Source organism: Xenopus laevis, chromosome 1L (genome assembly GCF_017654675.1).
Source record: "Xenopus laevis strain J_2021 chromosome 1L, Xenopus_laevis_v10.1, whole genome shotgun sequence".
Classification (NCBI taxonomy): Eukaryota; Metazoa; Chordata; class Amphibia; order Anura; family Pipidae; genus Xenopus; species Xenopus laevis.
In genome coordinates this window covers 195128308-195146674 of record NC_054371.1, presented here as the reverse complement: position 1 = coordinate 195146674, position 18367 = coordinate 195128308, and the positions used below count along the sequence as shown (strand labels likewise).

Below are 18367 nucleotides of genomic sequence, written 5' to 3'. Positions count from 1 at the left end.
AAATTTCAAGACATATCTATATGTATTTGTGAATGCTATAAAATATTCTGCTCTTCATTTTCCCTATTTTCTATGACTTTATTAATGGGGTAGGGTAGAAACCAGCACTACAAGGGTTAAGGATGTGAAACTCACAGCCTGCCAGACGTTGTGAATCTATGACTGAGCATGCTGGGAGTTACAGTTCCCAAAGGCTGTAGGGCAGTAAGTCAAAGGATGTTACTTCAGCGGATATGAGCAGTGCAACCAGCTACCCTTCGGTACTTACAGGTATTTTATGACTCTTGATCATAATATCAAACTCTTCATTAATTTTTTTATATTTTTCTTCAGTGCGTGGGGTGAGAGCATAAGAGGAGTCAGGATCTGGGCTTTCACAGCCTTTATTCTCTTTCTTGTTCAATGCCTGCCAGGTTTAGAGAAATATCACAGTGTAAAAAAACGGAACGGTGTCTCTGAGTACTTACACACAATCTTTGCCTGCTGATCATAAGATCAATATCTTCATTAATCTTTCTGTATTTGTCTTCAGACTCAGGGCTGTGACCTACTGAATCGTCTGCATCGGGATCTGGGCTGTCACAACCATTAAGTCCTTTCTTTCTCAACGTCTGAAATACATAATTTACACAGTTCAGGCCATGGCAAGACAGAGTGGGCTGATCCAGGGAACTCAGGGTTATCGGCAGCGCTTTGATAATAAGAAATAAAAGACACTTTGCTCTTGGATTTCCAGCCTGCAGTCCTCCAGCTGTCAAGGGATGGAGAAAGCCTAAATCTGGACAGCAGAAGGAGTGCAAGTTAGTTGCTGGGGATTTAAACCACCCAAAGGAATATACTGTATGACCAAACTGAAGGAGATACTAAAGCAAAATTTTGGCAGTTTTTACATGCCAGATCCTGGTTTTTAGCTTTGCTGGGAAAAGCCATTTGCCTTGTATTTGTCACTTCCGGGTCTTGAACTGCAAGGAAGATATGCTTTCCCATCCGGCAACGTAAAATCACATACAGATATGGGATCAATTATCCAGAATGGGGATTCTGGATGAAGTGTCATTTCATAATTTGGAGCGCCATGCCTTAAAGCAGCTAAAAACATTTAAACAATAAAAAAAATGGGATTGCAATTTATAAATACAAATATGGATTTAATATATGTAAAGGAGTACAAAGGGATAAACCTTTTTTGTATATACTGTACTCAAATATATATATTGAATATTTCATAGAACTATATCATACCTCCCAACATTTTGGAAATAGAAAAAGGGACAAAAAGAGTTGCCGCAATTTTTTTGACCATGCCCATTTTGTGGCCACACCTCCTAGTTTACCATGTCCATTTTACAAAATTTGGCAGGTTATGAAAGTTTGAACACATTTCGGTGGTTTCTGTTATTACAACGTTGCTAATGAAGGTGAATTGTCCTTTGAAGGAGAAACAAACCCTTTACCAAAAAACCCTACCCCCCACTCCACTTAGACCTCCCATCCTTCCCCCCCAGCCTAGCTGCCCCCCAGGGAAATGCCCCTAACTTTTTACTTAAACCCTTGGTGCAGTTCACTGCAGCCATCTTCCGGGTCTTCATGTCTTCTTCCGGCGCTTTGGCAATTTCTGTCCATTTGGGCACATGAGCAGTTCTTGCAAACCGGTAAATTGCTCCAACTGCACATGCGCCTCTCTGCCGGTCTCCGTCTCAGCTTACCGAAAACCCGGAAGATGGCTGCGAACTGCGATCCCTGAATCTGCATCGAGGGGTAAGTAAAAAGTTAGGGCATTTCCCCGGGGGGCAGCTAGGCTGGGGGGAGGAGTGAGGGGGGTCTACGTTGGGTGGGGGGTAGGGCTTTTTTGGTAAAGGGTTTATTTCTCCTTTAACCTGCAAATCACAGTTTCCCCAAGAGACCTGCTTATCTTGAATTGTTAATAAAGTATCTATTCTGGGCTCTCTGCCAAAAGCCAATTGAGTTAGAAATTTTGTATCTTTTTCTGGCTGCTCAGTGCAGGAGATCAAAGAGAAAGTCAGGACATTTCAAAATTGGGACTGTGCTGCGGAAATCGGGACAGTTCGGAGGTATGCTATATAAGGCACAAAATGATAATTCTGTTAAATAGACATTAACTTGTGCTAATGTCACACATGAATATTAGGAAATTAGTCCCAGTGTTTAACGTTCTCTGATTATTTTCAATTGTGGACAACCAGTAAAGCCCTGTAAATGGCAACCCGGGCAACTTTCCAACTATGTTATCTGACATCAATGGAGAGAGACTGTCACTGGGTGCAAAAAGAAGTGATGGGTCAGTTCCATAAGGTTTCGGCATTGCTATGTTTCTAGAGAAAGTCATGGCTACAGGAAACTGTAGCCCATAAGTACTTCATGATCAGGAAAAGGTATGCGCACTCGAAATGAGTTCCCCTATATATAAAAAACAGCGAGCATAGTGGCAAGTACAGTACATAAAGGTTTATATGTAAGGATATATTTCATTTTCAATGCTGACAACATCAGAGCAGGTTGCAGTTTCCCTTCGACAAAACAAACTGGTAAGTTCAGTACAAGGAACACTCTATTAAGGATCTGTAATAACATCTTGTGTTGCGCTTAAAAAAAATAACTGGTTTGTGCAAAAGGAAGTGGTGACCCACAAGTGGGCCTCCGCCCTTATAGAGGCTAGTATCCATTCAATGGCTTGTTTCTGCTTCAGAACCAGGCTAGGCTACTAGTTCTCCTCAGTTACCATACACAAATAGCTAACTATATCCACAAGCTGTTAAACTACATCTCCCCGATCCCACTGACAGCTGACATGTCTAGCAATGGCATAAAACTGAACTAATATGAGCAGAGACAAATATCATTTAATGCTGTGGTGAAGGTTCTGCTGGAAGTTGAGGTTCTGCAGCAGATGAAGTGCCCGCCCCTTACCTAATCATTATCATCCAATCAATGATATCTATGTCCAGATCACTTCTAACCATGTTTCCTGAGATGAATGGGAGCTGCCATATTCCTGGGCCTGTAAACAAAATTCCTATCCGTATTATTTATAAGCCTTGTGGTTAGAGGAGTGAACATTGGCATCTTGCTTTACGATCTCCTAAAGGGAAATAACTGGAAGATTATCACTGTTTATTAATAGGGTATGTTTCCATACAGCTAAGATGCAAACAACTCCTATTTAACAAGGGCTTCCAATGCTGGCAAGTTATATATATAGCATGAAGCCGACCACCCCCTGCTGACATTGTAGGCTGCTTTCCCGTCACTCTGTGTGTGTGGGCACAATACAACCTGATATTTTCGGTTGCAATCTATGGGCCATGAAACAGATTCCAGCTTGATGAGCTGGAAGATCTGTTATAGAATTCTATAGGCCTGTGATAATGTTCATGAAAGGAGCTAGGGTCCCCACCCCATAATGCAACTATGACACCAGTTACTGAAAGACTTGGTTCACAGTGTCACCATATTGACCAGATCAGGTCTGTGCCCAGCAGTTCCACTGCAACAAGACAGAACACAAACTATTAAAGGGGACGTAAACCCAAAATTTTTATTTCCCAAATGAACGAAAGTATAATCCTATGAAATCTTCACATCTACATTCATTAAAAGCTCTCAATGATTCTTTTTAATGTTATTTGCAATTGTCCTTTTCTGCACTGCTGGCCATAGATGTAAAGATTTTTAAAAGATCCAATCGTTATAGTGAGACCACGATTATCTCGAAATGATCGTTTAAATGTATGATATGTCCATCAACTAAAAAGACCATTTCAGGCGATATTGCCAGAAAAACTGAAGGGTAGCTGCCTGCTTGACCCTGCAAACATAAATAGATTATACTGGGACCAAGAAAGATTTTTAAACCTGCCCGATCAATTCTCTGACAGATGTCGGCTGAAAAATCATAAGATGTGCGATCGTTTGAATCCCACTAACCACACGATAATGCGACAGATTGGTCTGTGCTGAAACCGGTCGTTCACCAAAGAAGAATCATCGCGTCTATTGGGACCTTAACAAACACTGTAACGGGAGTCATGACTTGCCTGCTTCTTCACAAAAGAATCTCATTGGATCACAACAGATTTTAACCTCTCACTCCTGGAGAGCAGACAGACTGAATGTGACTAGCCAGGGTCTGTGAGTTACATCTTGGGCATCCGCTGCCGCTTCCCATAGTCTTTAAGGGGTGGTTCACCTTTAATTAACTTTTAGTATTTTATAGAATGGCCAGTTCTAGTCAACTTTAAAAATGGTCTTCATTATTTATTTTTTATTGTTTCTTTTTAAATTATTTACCTTTTTTCTGACTCTTTACAGCTTCCAAATGGGTACCCTGACCACAACTAAAAAACTAATGCTTTGTAAAACTACAAGATTATTGTTATTGCTACTTTATTACTCATCCTTCTATTCAGGTCCTCTCCTATTCATAATCCAGTCTCTTATTCAAATCAGTGCATGGTTGCTAACGTAATTTGGACCCTAGCAACCAGATTGCTCCCTACACTTCCTACATCATACTTAAAGTTAACAACCCCTTTAATGTGCCTCTTTTAATTTGGAAATGTTGATTTCGGGTCTGCTGTAGTGAGGCTATAAGTAAACCTTATCACATTGTAATTGCAAATGTTACTGGTTAATGTTTTGACTGCATTATTAAGAACGTATTCATATTTGGAACTTCTTAATTAACCATACCCCCAACTATGTGTCTCTCTTTAAAAGAATGAGGTCCTTTCACAACTTGCTAATTTGGGGCTTTGTCATTCTGTGTCACAGAGGGAGTTGACTGACCCGACCTCACTAATTGAGTCACAATTTAGATCAGTAGAAACTGTAGAAACAAGCAACTACAGGAACACAAGTAGAAAGTCCCCAGCATTCTAGATAGATTGAGAAATACATATTTTTCTATTCTAAATATAGATAAAAATAAGCCTTGGTTATTCACACCACTCCAGCTGGCAGTGCCCTAAATACAAGAAATTACTGAGTCACTTCGGCAAAGACCACATGTACAATACAGAAATATTATATTCTTGTAAGCACAGGAGGTTAAAGTAGGGACAGATGCAATCACTGCTCCAGGTCTAGTAACTAGCAGCAACCAATCAGCCGGTAGTAATTACAGGAAGATGATTATATGAAGCAAGGTACTAAGCTAATTTGTATTATTAAGCCAAACCTAGACATGACATGTGCTGTAGCCCTCCAGATATTGTTGAACTACAGCTTTAAACATTCCTAACAGCCCTTGATCTGGATGCTAGATGTGTTTAATCAACATCTAGATGACCAACTTTATTTGTGATTGGGCCAGAATCAATAACAAGTATAACAATATTATAAAGGATATTAGCTGGGTAACGTGGATATAAAGTGTTATGTCTCCATCTTTTTATGATGGCCCCATTGGGTGCAGGACCCTGGGCGGTCACTGGTATGTGTTCTGTCCTCAACCTGAGGATGCCTCATTAAGGAAAAGATTATCCACCCCAACAGTGGCGTAACTAGATGTTACTAGGCCCCACAGCAAATTCATTTTAGGGCCCCCAACATATCCAGATATTGACCTGTTTGCCAGTATATGTTGATTGCTCATTAATTAGGGACTCATAGGGCCCCTTATACCTCCTAGGCCCCCCTGCAGGCACAGGGTCTGCTTCCTCTGTAGTTACACCCCAAAAAACTGCAGTCTGTCTTTTAAAAAATAAAGCCCTATAAACAAATGCACAGGGTGCTCAAAAAGAAGATATAAAATGATGCACCACTGCATCATAGGTGCATAACTGGTACCCTACCTGGAATTTGGAGTTTTCTGGATAACAGTTTACCAGATAAGGGATCCAATACTTGTACTTAAAACTAGGGATGCACCGAATCCACTATTTGGGATTCGGGCGAATCTCTGAATTCTTGGTGAAAGATTTGCCCGAATACCGTATGAAATCTGAAGGGACAGGAAAGGAAAAAGTGGAAAAAATTCTTCTTTTGTGACGAAAAGTCCCATGATTTCCCTACCCGCCCCTAATTTACATATTAGAATTCGGATTTGGTTCGGCCAGGCAGATTTGGTGCATCCCTGCTTAAAATAAGCACCATTATATGCCTGTTCCAATATTTTAACAAAGGAAATTCCATATGCAACACGTCTCAACAACAAAAAAAAAAAACATGCCACCTTGTGCAGTAGAGGCAAAGAAAGTAATACTAGATTTTCAGAATTTCAGCCCCACGTGAACCTGGTTGTTATAAAGGAGATCATTTTGAACAAACACGCACTTATCCTGTGCTGTCTGTATCAGAGAATAAAAATCATAACATACTGCCATACACCATTTGAAATAGAAGGAAAACACTTTTTCTATTGTACAGTGTTGCGGAATGAGAAGCAGTTACTACTTTAACACACTTCAGTGATTTTCTTCTTCACAGTAGGAATTGTCAATAAAGCTACAAAATGTTCCCATCAAAGTTTCGGGAAATGAAATAGCTAGAGATGTCAAACTGGAAATGTACAGTAATCGAATTAGTAAAATATTACTGAAATATCATTAACAATATTTCTGCCACTTAAACAAAATTATTAATGGGCTGAAATGGTCTTGTTTCTTATTTTGGCAAAAAATAAGTCCCCTATCCTCCTATACAAATTAAATGAATTTCAACAAGTCTCAGATAAAGAACAAGTTTTACCAAGAAAGGGTGTCAAAGTGTATTATAAACATGGGAAATAACTCAAGATTGACCATGTAGAAATGCACCAGAAATGTAATGAAATGAAAAACAATAACTATCTTTATACATGTTCTGTAAACTGCCAATCTGAGCAATTTGCAGACTTTGAACAATATTTCTGCTTTATAAATACGGCCCATCATATCTTTGTCAGTTGTGGCTGACAATAGATACACATTAATTAACAATTTAAAACATTTCACACGTTTCATGGAACATTTAACTTCTGCTGAAGGGTGCTTTTCTTTTAACTACTAACTACTTTTTTCAAAAAAGATATAATTTAGCCTGAACTTTCAAAGTATCAATAATAAAATATAACTATACTATCCAGATTCATTTTACAAATACCTTGCTCCAATGAAAATAATTAGGTATGAAGTCAATGTCATGTACAACCATCAGAAATAACTAGCTATAATGTCCAGTTTACCATGGAAGTAACTAAGTACAATATCCAGTTTCCCCTGGAAATAACTAGGTTCAGTGTCAAGTTTCCCATGTAAATAACTAGGTACAATGTCCAGTTTCCCATGGAAATAACTAGGTACAGTGTCCAGTTTACAATGGAAATAGTTAACTACAATGTCCAGTTTACAATAGAAATAGCCAACTACAATGTTCAGTTTCCCTTGGAAATAACTAGGTACAATGTCCAGTTTCCCATGGAAATAAATAGGTACAGTGTCTAGTTTACAATGGAAATAGCTAACTATAATGTCCAGTTTACAATGGAAATAGTCAACTACAATGTCCAGTTTCCCATGGAAAAAACTAGGAACAGTGTCCAGTTTACAATGGAAATAGCCAACTACAATGTCCAGTTTCCCATGGAAATAACTAGGTACAATGTCTAGTTTTCAATGAAAATAACTAGGTACAGTGTCCAGTTTCCTACAGAAATAACTAAGTATAATGTCCAGTTTCCCATGGATATAACTAGGTACAGTGTCTAGTTTACAATGGAAATAGCTAACTATAATGTCCAGTTTACAATGGAAATAGTCAACTACAATGTCCAGTTTCCCATGGAAAAAACTAGGAACAGTGTCCAGTTTACAATGGAAATAGCCAACTACAATGTCCAGTTTCCCATGGAAATAACTAGGTACAATGTCTAGTTTTCAATGAAAATAACTAGGTACAGTGTCCAGTTTCCTACAGAAATAACTAAGTATAATGTCCAGTTTCCCATGGAAATAACTAGGTACAATGTCTAGCTTTCCATGGAAATAATGAAGTACAATGTCCATTTTTCCATGGAAATGACTAGAAACAGTATGCAGTTTCCCATGGAAATAACTAAGTACAATATCCAGTTTCCCCTGGAAATAACTAGATACAGTGTCCAGTTCCCCATGGAAAGGACTAGAAACAGTATCCAATTGCTCATGGAAATGCAATGCTCAGTTTCCCATGGAAGTAACTAGATAGAGTGTCCAAATGACTAGGAACAGAATCCAGTTTCCTATAGAAATAACTAAGAGGAATATTCAGTTTGCCATAATAGGTATGCACAGTTTTACATGAGCATATTTCCTAGAAAGGTAACTGTTCAATAATTCTGCCATATCGATGTTGGCCTTCATTTTTAAACTATATTAAAAAGGAAACAAAACAAGGCAATATAAAGGCAGGTTTTTGAAAATAGTTACTAGACATACATGTTCTGGAAATGAGGTTTAAATCGATTTGCTTTATTCAGGCAGGATCTGAAGTAACTGTTAAATATCTGTATCGTCTCAGCATTCTGACACAGTCTTCCAATTGAAAGGATCACGTTTCTGCATCTTTGACTGAAGATGTAGCGAATACCATGGATGGGTGCTGCTTGGACCTGACTGTATGCACTGGGGATTTGATTTGGGGCCAGTAGTGCTCGAGAGTGATTGAGAGAATCAAATGATCTCAAAGTATGCAAGCTGGCAATGTGTTCTGTCAGAGCTCAGCAGTATACAATCTGACACGAGGCTACATCACTAGCCATCAGCAATTTTATGTATTCTAGATATCCCCACCTGTCAGCAAGTCTGCACCTGTTGTCTAACTCGGCAAAGGCCAAATGACAACAGCCAATCAGATGAGCTTGTTCTGCAACATGGCCATAGATGGCTGTTTCTTCTGTGTCTAGCCAGACCAGAGCCCTTAATCTGCATGACTTCTCGCAGCCTGGTCTTTTCTTTGTAACTCCGTCAAACAATATGTTTTTTTTTTTTTTTTTAATAACAATGCTATTTGGTTATAGGGTGATAACTGTTAATGAGCTCAGTGCATTAGTTCTATATTATAATATTTTGGAATAAGCCAAATCACCAGATTTCACTGCTAAAATTGTGCAGTCCTATGTTCATTTTGTTGTCAGCATCAATGTTTTCCCTTCTTCTTCTGTTTAAGGATTAAAGTAACACCTCTTTTCTGTCTCTACTGTTAGGTTCTAACAGCTTTTTATGGTTTGGCTCGTGGAGCTGTGGTATAATTACCTTTGCCAGATTGTTCAGCAAAGAGAGGAGAAAGGGTGGGTGGGTTATTTAGTAACAAAACATTTGCTCCATCTTGTAACCCTGAGCAACCAGTCAGATGATTACTTACTTTATTCTTATAGCTGAAGAGCAGTAAAAGCTAAGTGCTTATTGGGTTCTACAGGTAACATGGACCAAAGCAGACCATTTTGTTACTAATACTTTCATCTATTGAAGCCTACAGCAAGTCCCTGACACCACAAAGCTTGCAGAACTACATCTCCCAGTATCTCAAGCAATGCACACCCAGTTTGATGAATTTTGGGCAAGGCATAAAGTTCACCGTGCACCAACACAAGAGAAGCATGGAATTTGCACCTGCCTTTAGAAGGTGCTACTTTCACGGCTCAACAGACTTGCACATTACTGAGAACACGCTAACTGGAGGTGACAATATTTGCACTCACATTTACAAAAACATCAAGTTAACTTACATGGGATTTACCAACACAAAATCTAATTATCCTAAGCATTTATACAATCTTGTACAGTTGTGACACATAGTAGGCTCCTGCTACTAATGGAATTGTGGAGAAAATGATGAATTGCGGGTAAAAAAAAAAAATGCAATTTTGCAATCATTTTTATATTGTGCACTTAGCACTTGTGTTTGTACATGAGCCTGTTGGTGCAGTCAAAAAGCATGATGAAAATGGCAGATGCAGGAAAATGCAAAATATACTATTTTTTTGTAATACAGAACGCTTGTGACCTGGGGTTTTCCAGATAAAGGGGTCTTACCATAATTTTCATCTCCATACTTTGTCTACTAAAAAATTATTTAAACATTAAATAAACTAGGTAGGAGTTATTTGACTTAGATAACGTTTAATTATAGCTTAGTTGGTATCAAGCACTGTTTTATTATTACAGAGAAATACGTTTTTTAAATTTTGAATTATTTGATTAAAATGGGGTCCATGGGAAACTACTTTCCCATAATTCGGATAACGTATCCCATACCTGTATATTTAATACCCTGAAAAGCCAGAAAACAAGACAGAAAATCAGCGGACAGGCACTAGGTCTCATTTATTAGCACAAATTGCACTAAAGCATTTGATCATGGTAAACAATCAGCAACTCATTTTAATAGTTGTGATTTACCAGCCATGCTTACTGTTTGATGGTAGGTATTGTGACACTGTAGGTGAACAGAGTTAGTTATGACTGAGCAGAATAAAGTATTTAATATAAACACGTGAAGAATTTCAAATATGATTATAGAGGAAGAAAATTCCTCCACAAATAGCTCATAAGCACATGAAACAATACAGGAAGAAAATAATTTCCAGGAATGGAAACCAACACTGGGAAGCAAACTCGCCTTTCTCTCCAAGGTTAAGGATAAACAGCCCATACCCAGTACTGGAGGTAATAACTTCCCAATTGCTCTGCTAACCAAAGACACTCAAAAATCATTAGGACTCCAAATGTCCGAGATGGGTAATCCAGCCTATTTTACGATATACAGTGTTCGTAATAGACAGTAAGTTCAGGGTTTAAAATCACCCCTGACTAATGATCTTCAGTCATTGGGCTAGATTCAATTCAGTGAGAAAAAGGTTTATCACGTGAAAAGTCATGGACGAGATTCAATTTGAGATGCAATTTAATCCAGAAAAAGTTATCCCACTGTTTATCACATCTTTTGAATTCTCTGGGAAAAAAACTGGAACTGAATTTGGAGAAAAGTTTTTTCTGACACTCACATGCTCAGTGGTCTCTGAGCAGCAGTTGAAAAGCTAAGCTTAGGGATTGTCGCAAATCATCAAGCAGAAAGTGAGCCTATCATATAAATTGATATATAATATTTGCTATCATATAAATTGATGCTAAGTGCACTGGTTTCTGAGCCATGCACCAATAATGTGAATTATTTACTAATCAACCTTACATTCTGATATTAATATGATATTTAATCAGTATATTGAGTGGATCCCTAAGCTCAGTAAGTGACAGCAGCACAGAGCATGTGCAGTGAATCAGCAGAAAAGAAGATGGGGAGCTACTGGGGCATCTTTGGAGACACAGAAGCTAAAGGGCTTGGGCTATTACCCAAAACATAGGGGCCCATTTACTTAGCTCAAGTGAAGGAATAGAATAAAAAAAACTTCGAATTTTGAATGTTTTTTTTGGCTACTTCGACCATTGAATGGGCTACTTCGACCTTCGACTACGACTTGAATCGAACGATTCGAAGTAAGGCCCCCATAGGCTTTGCTGTTTTTTTTTTGTCAAAGAAAAATCGTTCGATCAATGGATTAAATTCGGAGGATTTAATAGTTCGATCCAACGATTTTTCGTTCGATCAAACGAATTGCGATAAATCCTTCGACTTCGATATTCGAAGTCGAAGGATTTAACTTCGACAGTCGAATATCGAGGGTTAATTAACCCTCGATATTCGACCATAAGTAAATTTGCCCCATAGTGTACAACATTTCTGCCCTACTTCTCTAGTTAAGCTTTCGTTCTCCTTTACGGTATTCTCTTTATTCTCTCTATGTCAATGTTGCTAAACACACTGCTTGCCAGCTAAATTGAACCACATCTCCCAAAATCCCTCAAGGAGGACTTGACAACAATGTGCCTTACATCTCTGTGCCCACCTCTTTATGGAACTTATGAGTCTACTTTAGGGAGGTGGATAACTTATGCAGGTGTCAGGAATTCCATACTGAAATGAGTAATGCTTTAAAAGTGCCCAGCATTTGCCTGCCTGATGGAACACTCTCTACCTGCAAAAGGATACATGACAAATTGCTGTCATATATAAATCAGCCAATCACTAATATACCAGCCAATTTCACAGTGTTGCAGACACTGTTGGAGAATGACGAAGAAGCTATAATAATAATAATAATAATAATAATAATAATAATAATAATACAAGGAATGAATGCATTTTATGTAGTGCAGATGTGAGTAAGGAGTACAGAGTAGGTTTCCTACATATTTTGGCAAGGCATCACAGCAGTTCCCTCTACCACTTAATATATAATTTATATAATATTCATTATTTAAGTGCAATTCAATTGAATGCATTAATAATTACTTTGTATACTGTTCAGCAAAGCCCCAAAATGCAAATACTAATAAGAAGAATGAAAACTATTGCCGTTAATGGTAGTATCTGGAATCAGTGCAGCGTAAAACAAAGCTGACTGTAGCAAGAGCCCCGCTTGTTAATAGGTTTATTCTTAAGTATTATATAAAATATAAAGACTGCTCATATTTCTAAAAGTCAGACTCACAGAGGTAAATGCATAACAGTGTGGAAATTAGGAGACAATCTGGTGGAAGTCAATTCATATGGAAATGAAGCAATTCACCAAATGCCTTGTTTACAGTTTAAACCTTTTTTCAGTCAATCAGTCGGTCAATCAAATCCCTTTTAATGTACTGACTACCCAAGGGTTGCACAGTGTGCGTCACAATTATGAACACTGAGTAGATTCAGAGTGTTCAGTGAGCAAATTCTCTTGTAGAAAGGTGAGCGGATGGAGGTGGTCCCGCTAAGGCCATAGAAATGTCACAGCAATGAGTAAATGTCATTTCCAGCATATATTTGAAGCTTACTTTTTATTCTGCATTCAGCTACAGGGTGGGCAGAGAACAAACACTACTGGAATATCCGATGCATGGGGTTAATGTGTAGAAGTTAGAATCCTTTGCCTTCTGCTTTGCCTAATGGTACTCTCTTAGAGATCTGCAGAACATTATTCTATATTATCCATCCCTTAACAGGTAAATATTTGCTTGGAGCTAATATTGGACCATTTTCAAGCTTGGCACAGAAATACGCGACTAAACAACATTCACTGAACTTGTTGGCACCCAGGCCTGTCAATCAAATCATGGTGTGGAAGTATGGATTCATCCAATATCGGATCTACTCATGAACCCTTAAGGTGGCCATAGACACACAGATCCTATCGTACGAATCGAGGATTCGTACAATTTTCATATCGTGTGTGGCGTGTGCCGACATCTTTCGTCCGGCGGAGATCGGTCGTTTGGTCAATCGGTCAGGTTCGATTTTGACCCGACTGATCCCGTCGGGGCCCATGGCACATCGTAATCGGATCGTTCGGCCATATGGCCGAACAGTCAGATTACCCCCGATATAGGCATGCTCATTAATGGCATATCGGGGAAAGATCCGCTCGTTTGGCGATGTTGCCAAACGAGCGGATCTTTGCTTCTAAGGCCACCATTACACTTGTCTGTAGAGATTCTTAGACAGATTGTCTTCTTCTTTTTAATCAATCAAATTAGAGACCAGAACCCTCATTAGGGGGCCCTACCCATGGGCTAAATATCAAAGAATTTAATTCATAAAAAGTAAATAGCTTAGTCCTAGGGTTTTTGGACTTCTCGGTGGAGTTCCCGACCACAATGAGAACTTCATTACAGCAATTTGTACTTAATAGAACCTGCACAGTACAGTGACCATGCATAAATTAAACAATAGCAACTATTAGGTGTATAAGCCTCTTAGAAATCACTTAAGAGGCCAATGTATATCCCAATCTATCTTTTCCACCAAACTGCTGAATTGCTATGCAACTTCGATGTGAGGCATGAGTCCCAGGGATATTGAAGCACAAGCATCATGGACTCACTTCCCCCAGAACTCAACAGGACTAGGGATGTAGCGAACGTCGGAAAAAAAGTTCGCGAACATATTCGCGAACTTGCGCAAAAACGCGAGCGGTTCGCGAACGGTTCGCGAACCCCATAGACTTCAATGGGAAGGCGAACTTTAACATCTAGAAAAGACATTTCTGGCCAGAAAAATGATTTTAAAGTTGTTTAAAGGGTGCAACGACCTGGACAGTGGCATGCCAGAGGGGGATCAAGGGCAAAAATGTATCTGAAAAATCTGCCTGTGTGTGCTTGGAAGAGATAGTGTAGGGGGAGAGCTGTTAGTGATTTCAGGGACAGATGATAGTAAGTTTGCTGGCTAGTAATCTGCTTGATACTGCTCTGTATTGGAGGGACAGAAGTCTGCAGGGATTTGAGGGACATTTTATCTTAGGTAGCTTTGCTGGCTAGTAATCTACTGTTCTCTTTAAACAACTGCCATACGTTGACCTTGTAGGCATTGTTTGCCCAGTTTTTTTGGACGCAGCCACTGAAGCACAGTTGCCAGAAAAAATATGCCATATAAATGCTGAAAATAGTAATTTTTCGCCATACGTTGACCTTGTAGACATTGTTTGCCCAGTTTTTTTGGTTGCAGCCACTGAAGCACAGTTGCCAGAAAAAATATGCCATATAAATGCTGAAAATAGTCATTTTTTGCCATACGTTGACCTTGTAGGCATTGTTTGCCCAGTTTTTTTGGTCGCAGCCACTGAAGCACAGTTGCCAGAAAAAATATGCCATATAAATGCTGAAAATAGTAATTTTTTGCCATATACGTTGAGTCAACGTATGGCAAAAAATGACTATTTTCAGCATTTATATGGCATATTTTTTCTGGCCTCTGTGCTTCAGTGGCTGCGGCCAAAAAAACTGGGCAAACAATGCCTACAAGGTCAACGTATACACTACTACAGCGGTGGATACGGATTACGTAAAATATATGAATGCTGCTTGAAAAAAGTGACTCCGGTGTTTTTTCTGGAGACGGTAATATTATGGATATTTAGACAGAATGGGAACAAGGTCACACAGCTCGATGGCGGGTTGAAGAAAACAGTGTGCAAATAATGCCTACAAGGCCAACGTATACACTACTACAGCGGTGGATACGGATTACGTAAAATATATGAATGCTGCTTGAAAAAAGTGACTCCGGTGTTTTTTCTGGAGACGGTAATATTATGGATATTTAGACAGAATGTGAACAAGGTCACACAGCTAGATGGCGGGTTGAAGAAAACACTGTGCAAATAATGCCTACAGGGCAAATAATGCCTAAAAGGTCAACTTATACACTACTACAGCGGTAGTAAAATAAAAAAAAGTAAAATAAAAAAAAAATGAATATTAAAAAAAAAAAATTAAAGTTGGTGCTGCTGAACTACTAGGAGCAGCAGATTAGCACACCAGTCCCACTCCCCAACACTGCTAGACTAATAGCACTGGGCTCTTATAGTAGTAGTAGTAGTAGTAGTAGTAAAACAACAAAAAAATAAATAAAAGCAGTCCTTACAAGGACTACTGTTATTGCAGCAGTCAGCAGATGAGATCAGAAGCAGGACAGCTGCCCACTGCAGCTACATACAGAGCACTGCAGTAGAAGGTAGATTACTAGCCAGCAAAGCTACCTAAGCTTAAATGTCCCTCAAACCCCTGCAGACTTCTGTCCCTCCAATAACAGAGCAGTATCAAAACGATTACTAGCCAGCAAACTTTCAACTGTCCCTGAAATCACTAACAGGCAGCAGCTCTCTCCCTACACTATCTCTTCAGCACACACAGGCAGAGTGAAAAAACGCTGCAGGGCTTCGGTTTTTATAGGGAAGGGGAGTGGTCCAGGGGAGAGCTTCCTGATTGGCTGCCATGTACCTGCTGGTCTGGGGTGAGAGGGCAAAAAAAAAGCGCCAACAATGGCGAACCCAAAATGGCGAACGTCGCGCGACGTTCGCGAACTTCCGGCGAGCGCGAACACCCGATGTTCGCGCGAACAAGTTCGCCGGCGAACAGTTCGCGACATCTCTAAACAGGACAGATCACACTAATCAAATATTGGAATGCAGCATAAATCACATTTAATTTCTATGTCAGACAAGCAAATATTAAAGAAGGTTACAGGTAAAATAAACAGTGCAATTCTAAAACCTGATTTTCCACACATGACTCCACGGCTTAACTCTTCTTGTTACACATTACCATTATATCCCCATGGCTAATACCAGGCGTCACGACCCTTTCTTTGACTATCCACTCTGGAGAGTATTATTAAGTCAAGGAAATCCATTCTAATTACACTATTTCGCTATAGATGTCTACTTAGCCTTTATTCCTTAAAGAGTCTTAAAACAAATCTGAACGCTGACTTCTTAACTAGCCACAAAAGAAAAAAATCTGCATGGTTTGGAGATATAACCTGAGCCTAATGATAGTAATTAGATGCTTTTCTGCCTTTATACATTATGTGAAGTTATTTAGGCAATGAAAGTTGGCTTCATTGCAGAGCCAAACATACAAAGGAAAACAGCAGCAGTTTTCCTTTCCTGTAATACGGCAATGCCTGTATTTAAATAATACGCACCTTCCAAACAATCTCTGGATTGAGTACAGCAAAATAAACAATCATCAATAAATGCCACTTATATGAAAATTATTGGATACATATGAAACCAGACAAGTGACTGGGAGGGCAGGTTACATAATGAATCCTCCACAGTGACATATCAATTTATACATATAAAATTATCTATCAATACTTAGGGGGTTATTTATCAAAATCCAACTTTATCTCAATATTTTCTGAAATATACTCTGACCAAATCCGCATGGGGTTTTTCTCCTTATTTATCAATACATTTTCCCCCAAAAAATCTGGAAAATCGTACGAAAATTAGAATCATACTAATTTTTCAGATTTTCTGCGCCAAAACCACAAAATCTTCGCAGATCAGCATATCTTCGGGACTTCTCCCACTGACTTACTGTATATACATCGGCAGACCTAAGATGCTGGATTTCCTGACTATTTTTCTCTATCCTCGGGGTATTAATTAATTTATTAATTTCACTTAAAATTCGTATTTAATAGTTGAAACAATTGAGTTTCTGGCATTCGGATTTATAAATAACCCCCTTAATCTTAAATCCTAAAATGCCATTAGTGATGATACATACCCATGATAAAAATATGCTTTAATGGAGTGAATGTAGAATGGTAACGAAGATAAGAGAGTTACCAATGGAATATAGTTTTCTTTTCGTAATTCAGGTATGGGACCTGTTATCCAGAATGGATGGGACCTGATTTTTTCCGGATACCACATCTCTCCATTTTTTGGATCTTCATACCTTAAATCTACTAGAAAATCATTTAAACCTTAAATAAACCCAACAGGCTGGTTTTGCTTCCAATAAGGATTAATTATATCTTAGTTGGGATCAAGTCCAAGCTACTGTTTTACTTTTACAGAGTAAGGGTAGGACTCCACGATCGATTTTGTCGCGACCAGACGCGCTGTGACAAAACGCATGCGACTTGACGCTGCGTCTGCATCCGACAGTCGTGTCGCGTCGGATCAACACCATGCGAGAATTCTATTACTTACCTTATTTTTGTCGCATGCGTTTTGTCGCAGCACGTTGGATCATGACAAAATCGCTCGTGGAGTCCTACCCTAAAAGAAAGTAATTTTAAAAAATGTGGAATATTTGGATGAAATGCAGTCTATGCGAGATGGCCTTTCTGTAATTCGGTGCTTTCTGTATAATGGATCCCATATCTGTACTGTGTAATGTGTTTGGCTTCTCCCTTGAAATACAGGGACATTGTGACTTACTGTAAACTCAACACAACCATATACTGTATGTTGACCGAGATTTAGGGCACATTGGATTGGAGCTTCAATTAAGATAAGCCACATTCTATATTAAATGTACACCTTTGGTACATGATAATACAGATATGGGATCTAGAAAGCTCTGAATTACAGGAAAGCCATCTCCCATAGACTCCTTTTTAAACAAATAATTCATGTTTTTAAAAATGATTTCCTTTTACTCTGTAATAATAAAACAGTACCTTGTACTTGATACCTACTAACATATCATTGATCCTTATTGGAGGCAAAGCAATCTTATTAATTTAACGTTTAAATGTTTTTTATTGTAGCCTTAAAGTATGGAAATCCAAATTACAGAAAGACCCCTTATCTGGAAACTCCAGGTCCCGAGCATTCTGGATAACAGGTCCTATACCTGTATGTTCAGTATATATACTTGGTATATGTACTTGGAACAGTTTGAACAACAAAGGGTTTGACCAAATGTAAAACTTTTCTTCCTAAATATATATTTATAGAAAGAGAAAAACTAGGACATTTGCTAACGTTATATAATGATATGATAATGCTTTCAATTAGCATAGGATCGACTATATTTGTAAGGAGCCCTTG

At 38.7% G+C, this 18367-nt stretch overlaps 1 protein-coding gene across 23 annotated transcripts in view; it reads right to left on the bottom strand.

Moving 5' to 3' along the window:
• mef2c.L (MADS box transcription enhancer factor 2, polypeptide C (myocyte enhancer factor 2C) L homeolog) overlaps window positions 1-18367 on the bottom strand; it is a 187360-nt gene that overhangs the window by 29434 nt on the left and 139559 nt on the right. For 10 of the 23 annotated variants that reach the window (XM_041580412.1, XM_041580419.1, XM_041580378.1 and 7 more), the window contains 1 exon segment: window positions 468-611. In XM_041580412.1, the coding sequence (XP_041436346.1) occupies window positions 468-611 (144 nt within the window). 23 annotated transcript variants of the gene reach the window in all.